At 48.3% G+C, this 8,694-nt stretch overlaps 1 protein-coding gene across 1 annotated transcript; it reads right to left on the bottom strand.

Moving 5' to 3' along the window:
* Positions 1-301: 301 nt before the first annotated feature.
* LOC143787308 (protein kinase C delta type-like) lies at positions 302-6,599 on the bottom strand. Its single transcript, XM_077275924.1, has 6 exons — positions 6,520-6,599; positions 5,937-5,999; positions 5,174-5,312; positions 3,410-3,553; positions 2,945-3,070; positions 302-478 (listed from the first exon to the last, which is right to left on the bottom strand). Exons 1-6 carry the CDS (start codon positions 6,591-6,593, stop codon positions 413-415), a joined length of 612 nt encoding a protein of 203 aa, XP_077132039.1. The 5' UTR covers positions 6,594-6,599; the 3' UTR covers positions 302-412.
* Positions 6,600-8,694: the final 2,095 nt, after the last annotated feature.

Below are 8,694 nucleotides of genomic sequence, written 5' to 3' on the forward strand. Positions count from 1 at the left end.
TCTTACCTGTATTTATCTATACTTATACATTCTTCGAAAAACTTACCTAGAATTATTCTTCTTACCTATACTTACTTATCTATACTTATCTTTTTTTCTTTTTTTTTTTTTTTATTGAAGATTAAACATACCTATCCTTTCTTACCTACTGTACATTTACCTATACTTATACATTCTTAGCAATACTTACCTAGAATTATTCTTTTTACCTATACTTATCCTTATCTTTTTCTCTTTTTTTATTGAAGATTAAATATACCTATCCTTTCTTACCTATAATTACCTATACTTATCACTTATCTATTTGGAGGTCCCTGATGGTGTTGGACATCCGATGCTCGGCGTGGTCTTCTGGAAGCTCAGGTACGCAGCTTGCTCTGATCTTATTGAGCTGGTGTCTTGTTGAGGGTTTTCAGTTGAAAAATGGAAACGCTCTGAACTGCTTAAAAGCACGGAACCTGGGATTAGGCTTAGTTGGCTATAGAAAAAAAATGCAGAAAAAAATCATGGTGAACTTAGTGACTAATCAAACAGTTTTGACTTTAAGTATTGAAAATAATAGTTCAATATTAAAAGTAACCTGTCACCAGGTTAGTACCATATGAAGTAAGGTCAGTACCTTTTAGCCCTGATATACAGCATTCTAATATGCTGTATATATGTCCCCAACCCAATCTGCAAGACAAGCAAGGCCTTTTATAATATTCACCTACGGGAGGTCAGGTCCGATGGGCATCGCTGTCTTGGTCCGATGGTTCCCTTCTTCTTGCAATGCCGTCCTCTTTCTTGCTTCGTGTGGATGATGCGTCCTTCGTCATCCACACAGTGTCCCCGGTATCACACTCCTGCGCAGGCGTACTTCTCTCAGCCCTGTGAAGGGCCGATGAATGTCCTGCAGTGCGCATGCACCAGGAAAGTTCAAAGAGCTCCGCCGCATGCGCACTGCAGGACTTTACTCTGCCCCCTGGTCATAAGTACGTTTGCTCAGGAGCGCAATTCCGGGGACATTGTGTGGATGATGTAGGACACGTGATCCACATGAAGCAAGAAGGGGAACGGCATCGCTAGAAGAAGGGAGGCACCGGACCTACACCAGCGATGCCCATCGAACCCGAACACCCTGTAGGTGAGTATGTAAAGGTCTTTTTATTGTCTTGCATGTTGGAATGGGGACAGATATACACATTAGAATGATGTATATCAGGGCTGAAAGGTCTCATATGGGACAAACCTGGTGACAGGTTCCCTTTAAAGCAACGTTTTCAAATGTGAATATAATATCTTAGAGACAAAACCAGCACCACGAGCATTGCAGCTGACGTCTGGTCACTTCAATGAGCTGCAGCGCCACTAATCATCTCTATGGCCGGTCACATTTCTGTCTCATCATACATAGGATGCAGAATTATGTGCAGGTAACAGGCAATAGCCCAAGTATGGTGAGAACGAGGAGTGTTTATATCAAGTACAATCTGTACTTATCACTTCAGCTCTGAACACTTTCACCTGTTTACAGACTCTTTCCGTATTGAAAAAAAAACAGGAAGACCAAAAGGAGGAGTCACGGAGCCGCAGGTTACTTATTGCAGGAAAAAAATGTCAGGACAAAGAGGTCTCTATAAAGTAAAAACACCTTTATTATCTAGTACGGTAAGTGGTGTCACAGAAGACGCTCACAAACAACATGAAAAAGGAAAATATTATATAAAAAGTAGTAATCAAACATCATGGAAACACAGCAGCAGTTGGTATATAGGAAAGATACCTCTTTGTCCTGATACTTATTTCCTGCAATAAGTGACCTGCGTCTCGGTGCCTCCTCCTTTTGGTCTTCCTTGTTTTCCGAGTGGTTTTTCCATTCTTTGTCCACACCAGTATACACTGGTATTTTTTTACTCGAATATATTTTGTTCTTCCTGGTGTCTCTCGTTCTCTTGTACCTATAGGTCTTTCTGAATTGGCCTAGCTCCATCAGTTCTGTTTTTTTTCAACTGGTCTAAATTAGCAGTGTAGACTATAAAAAGGAGAAATGTTATTTAAAAATGTAAATTAATCTTCTTTAGAATCACTTCCAGGTCTGCAGGAAAAATGCTTTGTCTGATTAAAGGGAATCTGTCACTCCCAAAAATTGTATATAAGCTAAGGCCAGCAGCATCAGGGGCTTATCTACAGCATTCTGTAATGCTGTAGATAAGCCCCCGATGTAACCTGAAAGGTAAGGAAAACAGATTATATTATACTCACCCAGAAGTGGTCTCGGTTAATTTCGGGTCTGATGGGTGCGGCGCCTCCTATCTTCATACGATGACGTCCTCTTCTTGTCTTCCTGCCACGGCTTCGGCGCAGGTGTACTTTGTGTGCCCTGTTGAGGGCAGAGCAAAGTACTGCAGAGCGCAGGCGCCGGGAAAGGTCAGAGAGGCCCAGCAGTACTTTGCTCTGCCGTCAACAGGAGCCGCGGCAGGAAGACAAGAAGAGGACTTCATCGAAAGAAGATAGGAGGCCCTGGACCCGGACCGCGACACCTATCGGACCCGAAACGAAAAGGGACCGCCCCTGGGTGAGTATAATATAACCTGTTTTTCTTACCTTTCAGGTTACATCGGGGGCTTATCTGCAGCATTACAGAATGCTCTAGATAAGCCCCTGATGCCGGTGGCCTTAGCTCATATACGATTTTTGGGGTGACAGATTCCCTTTAAATGGCTTGTACCTAACAGAACTTATAACTAGTTAATTATTTGCATGTAACCCTCAAAAGGGCCTGAAAGAAGAACAATCCTATAGACTAGACATACACTGCTAAGAGATTACATTGTCCACTAAGGCGAGCCACATTATTTTCCAACCCTGACACTAAACATAATGTATCACAGAACCAAAAGCGTAGACGATTGTGGGAGAGAATCTTATTCAGATCCATGGGAGAATTCTTCCCATTACTTACTACAGGGATGTGTGGTGGGGCCATCCTAAGGGCTTCCACAGAGACCCAATCAATTCGCTGGAAGAAGAGGTGTTCTCGGATCTCACCATGGACTCCTAGTCGCTGGACAGGATCTTCCTGGAGGAGCTGAAAAGGAGAAATGTATTTAGGATTTATTAAGTGAACCCTGTGATCTGACCAGTAAAGATTATACACAGTGATCACTTCTTTCTGATTGTCGCTCTCCATGATGCGTTGTGTGCTGTGATGGTATATGTTAGTGATATTTAGTGATGAGGGGGTGCAAGCGATGGATTTCTACTTCTCTTATCCATAATTGGACATTGTAAATGTTGTTTACAAGGTTGAGGATTGGGAGAAGATGTCTGTGTAAGGCTGTGTTCAGTACAATTACAGCCTCCGGGTCAGGGACTACTAACATTGTATGACCCCAATACTAAACCCTTATACCGGGAACATACTGACCTGTTCAATGATGTCCTTGGCGCCGGAGGAGGACTCATCAAACACTGCGGGATCGTAGGTAGAAAAACTGGTCAGCATCTGGTTTATGATGACTCCAAGCGAGAACCAGTCTACTCCGGCGTTATACTCCCGCATGTCCAGGATCTGCCATAGAGCAGCATTATTAGTAGTGCCACCTCCTGTCACCGCACGTATATGTCACTCATATTGTTATGTGATCCTATAGTAATGGCAGTAAGTCTTACTACTCAGTCAGAGGCACAAAGGATCTTCCATAATTATGCGCCATAAATGAAATTAATAAAATATATTGACAATCAGAGTGAATGTAATATATATGGGTGTGACGGCGCACACAACGCTCGGCTCAGTGTGTTACCGGCTCACACTGTAACCCCTTCATACCAAGAGATTGTCAGCTTTTTTAGGTTTAGCATTTTCCTTCTTTCAAGAGCCATAACTTTTTTATTTTTCCGTCCACATAACTATATGAGGGCTTGTTTTTTGAAGGACGAGTTGTACTTGACATCATTCGTTTTATCATGTGATGCACTTACATTTTTTTTATTTACCATGTTCATTATGTGATAAAACTGACAATATAATTATCCAGGTCAGTGAAATTACTCATACCAAAATGTATATATTTTTTTATTTAAGTGGTGAAAAAGAAAATCTTAGATTTGTAAAAAAAAAACCTTTACTTGTGTTGCCATTTTCTGAGATCATGATCATGTCATGGGCCCATTGATGGGAGTATGGAAAAAAGCACACCCCCACCTGCGCATGTTAAATGCCATTGTCTGAGATTGACAGCAGGATTTAACAGGTTAACGGACGTAGACAGAGCAGTGTCACACCCGCAGCTGATAAAGGCACATGATGGCTCATTAAATCACCCATCATCTGCTGGAAAAGATGAAGGCTCTACAGGTGAGCCCGCATGAAAGCAGAGACACAACATATATCCGGCATGTCCGCCATATGCCATGAAGGGGTTAAGGAGCTATCTGTGGCATTATGGCTGATAGTATGGAGGTGGCGGCTGGCCTTGTCTAATATACACAGAGCAGCTTAGTCCGATGTACGTGATACATCTGATGTGTGTTATATAATAAATGTAATAAATGCACATAAAATAACACATTATTAACCCTTTAGGACATCTCTGGTCCAGATAACTCAGCATTACACCTGGTCGGCCATAGTTCACTATCCATGTAGACATGTAGGCTGGGAAGAGTAGGAGTCTCTGGTCCTCCCATTTGGTGATTGTGGGGTACATAGCAGTGAAGCCCTCAGAGGTCACACATTTCTCACCTTTTCTGGGGATGGGTGATATTTATAATGAAAATCATTTATAGGGGGTTTCTAATACTTTATATTGATGAGCAGAACAGATCATCAATATAAGAATGGTGGGAGCCAACACCCGGCAGTCCCACTGATTAGCTGTTATCACCTCCGCCGGTGGTTGGATATAACCAATAAACAGACGTCACAGCTCCCCTCACTGGTTAGTGGCGATTGCTGGTACTACAGATTAGTCCCTACTGAAATGCACACGGTCTGATCCTCAGTACTGACCACTAAACACTACAGAGGTGCGATGTTCTGCTCTGGTTGCCTCTGTAAGAACAGCTAATCAGTGGGATTGGACCCCCAATAATTTTATATTGATGAACTCGCATAAATAAAGCTAATCAATGTGAAATTACCTGAAAAACCTTTTATATACCAAAAATAAAAACATTCTATTCTCACCTCAGGAGCCATGTAACCTATTGTCCCAGCGAAACCGGTGGCTGTTTGGTCTCCGTGCATGTTCTCAAGTGCTAGACCGTAATCCGTGATCTTAATATGGCCCGTCTCAGCCACCAGGATGTTCTCGGGCTTTAGGTCTCTGTAAGAAAAAGAAAAATAACCTGAGTATAAAGTAAGTGTTCTTCTTCTATCTGTGGTCACATGATGACAGATGGGAATAAACCTCTTTTCCCTTCCTGCTGTACTTTGCTCATCTGAGATGACTCCATTACTATGTACCCTACCTGCGCACTGTAGGGATCACTGTATGACATGTGACGGCCGCTCATCTGCAGCTTCCTGTCTGTGACACCAGACAGGACGACTAGACCCCAGGTACAGCGCATCATTCTGTCACTGGGTGACAAAACATCAGATAGCACTCGGACCAATGTTATTCTATGGGGCCATGTACATGTCTGATTGTTTCCGATCGCAACATGCCTGAGTTGGATCAGATTATCGGATCATGCTTCAATAGGCAAGTCAATGAGTCCATGGAAAACATCACACTACACTCGGATGACATCTGAGTGCAGTCTGATTGCAGAAGATGGAGACTTTTTTTCCCATCTTCTCCTCATCCGAAAAAATGAGATCACACTGTGATCACTCTGATCAAATTCTGTTCAGAGTTTAATCAATGGATTTGGATAATCGTCCGCATTCTCTTAGATGAGAGAATATACGCTGGTGTGACCCGGCCTAACACTGACTAGATTACCTGTGGATGACGCCTCTTGAATGGAGGAACTGGATCCCACACACCAGTTCGGCGGTATAGAATCTGACAAAGAGAAAATGAATAAGTATCAGATCCCATAGAGAGGAAACTTGGGAATCATATCAGTCATTAGAAGCATTATTCTGTATTATTCCTCTTAACTTAGAGGGTTTTATAAAGGGGTTGTCTGGTCTCAGAAGAAAAGTCTGCAGTCACTGTATATGACCGCCGAATCGTGACGGTGTAAGAAGTGCACACTATCAGTACTGCAGTCTCGAGAAGGTAGGAATGAATGAATGAATGAATGAATGTATGAGTGTATGAAAATTACATATTCGCGATTATGTTCTGACTGTACCCTGCACGTCTCTCAATTCTTTACTACTGAGAGAAGCCGGGTGAGACTAGTCAGCACGTGACCACAAATGTGTAAATTGTACACAGGATCGCCCACCTGATTGGGGAACACAGGGAAGTCGTGACCGTGTGCGCATCGCCCCCTGTCACAATCTGGCAGTCTGCAGTCATGTACAGTGACTGATGACTTTTCTTCTGAGATCGGACAACTCCTTTAACACATTACCTGGCACTGACGATGTCTAGTGGCCCATTCCTTTCTAGAAGTTGGTTAAAGTCCCCGCAGCTCATGTACTCCATTCCAAAGAAAACATTCATCTGTAACATGGAACGTTTGCATTTATTATACACTAAAGACAAATACAGATTTTACTACTTAAAGGGGTTTTCTATCCAAGAAAGTTAAATTAAAGCATATTGCTGTGATATGTAGTCACTCATTGAATGAAAAAGGTGTTTTAACTGCTGGGACCCATAAAATTCTAAACATCTATAATATAACGCTGGGAGCGTCACTCTGTCCGAAGCCTCTATAGACTGCGCAAGCGCATGCGCCGGCGCAGTCTAGACCCCACAGAGTGACGCTCCCAGGAGATCGCGGTATGCGTAAACACTGAACGCACACCGCGATCTCCAACGGAGAAGCAGGGACCACCAGGAGGGTAAGTATGATATATTTACCTGTCCCGTTCCTCCGTTGCGCGCTGCTCCTCCGTCCTCCGGTCCACATCCTCTGCCTGTGACGTTCACAGTTCAGAGGGCGCGATGACGCGCTTCATGCGCGCCGCCCTCTGACTGAACAGTCACAGCCAGAGGACCCGGAAGACAGACCGGCGCGCAGCGCTGGATCAGGCCCAGGTAACTATAGCAAGTGCCGGGGGCCTGAGCTAGCGGCGACTCCGGCACCTGACCCCCACAGCGCGCCGGTGTCCCCGCCTGCTCAGGCCCCCAGCACCGCCGCGCACAGCCACTGCACCCAGCACAGCCTGAGCCACCGCACCCAGCACAGCCTGAGCCACCGCACCCAGCACAGCCGCCCACAGCCACCGCACCCAGCACAGCCTGACTAACCGCACCCAGCACAGCCTGAGCCACCGCACCCAGCACAGCCTGAGCCACCGCACCCAGCACAGCCTGAGCCACCGCACCCAGCACAGCCGCCCACAGCCACCGCACCCAGCACAGCCGCCCACAGCCACCGCACCCAGCACAGCCGCCCACAGCCACGCACAGCCGCCGCACCCAGCACAGCCTGAGCCACCGCACCAAGCACAGCCACCGCACCCAGCACAGCCACCCGCACCCAGCACAGCCTGAGCCACCGCACCAAGCACAGCCACCGCACCCAGCACAGCCACCCGCACCCAGCAGAGCCTGAGCCACCGCACCCAGCACAGCCACGCACAGCCGCCGCACTTAGCACAGCCACCACACCCAGCACAGCCACGCACAGCCGCCGCACCCAGCACAGCCACGCACAGCCAACGCACCCAGCACAGCCACGCACAGCCGCCCGCACCCAGCACAGCCGCCTGCACTCAGCACAGCCACGCACAGCCGCCGGCACTCAGCACCGCCACGCACAGCCGCCCACACTCAGCACCGCCACGCACAGCCGCCCACGCACAGCACAGCCACATACAGCCGCCGCACCCAGGTTAGCCACGCACAGCCACCGCACCCAGCACCGCCACGCACAGCCGCCGCACCCAGCACAGCCGCCGCACCCAGCACAGCCACGCACAGCCGCCCACACCCAGCACAGCCACGCACAGCCGCCCGCACCCAGCACAGCCGCCTGCACTCAGCACAGCCACGCACAGCCGCCCACACCCAGCACAGCCGCCTGCACTCAGCACTGCCACGCACAGATGCCCGCACTCGGCACAGCCACCCATGCACAGCACAGCCACATACAGCCGCCCGCACTCAGCACAGCCGCCTGCACTTAGCACAGCCGCCCGCACTGATGGGGGCGCAGGATGGAGCAGCACATGATAGGGTGGAGCAGCACATGACAGGATGGGGGCGCAGAATGGAGCAGCACAGCCACCGCACCCAGCACAGCCACCGCACCCAGCACAGCCGCCCGCACCCAGCACAGCCTGAGCCACCGCACCCAGCACAGCCACGCACAGCTGCCGCACCCAGCACAGCCACGCCCACCCAGCACAGCCACGCACAGCCTCCCGCACCCAGCACAGCCACGCACAGCCGCCTGCACTCAGCACAGCCACGCACAGCCGCCCGCACTCAGCACCGCCACGCAGAGCCGCCCGCACTCAGCACCGCCACGCACAGCCGCCCACGCACAGCCACATACAGCCGCCGCACCCAGCATAGCCACGCACAGCCACCGCACCCAGCACCGCCACGCACAGCCGCCGCACCCATCACAGCC

The sequence above is a fragment of the Ranitomeya variabilis genome, chromosome 8 (genome assembly GCF_051348905.1).
Source record: "Ranitomeya variabilis isolate aRanVar5 chromosome 8, aRanVar5.hap1, whole genome shotgun sequence".
Lineage (NCBI taxonomy): Eukaryota > Metazoa > Chordata > Amphibia > Anura > Dendrobatidae > Ranitomeya > Ranitomeya variabilis.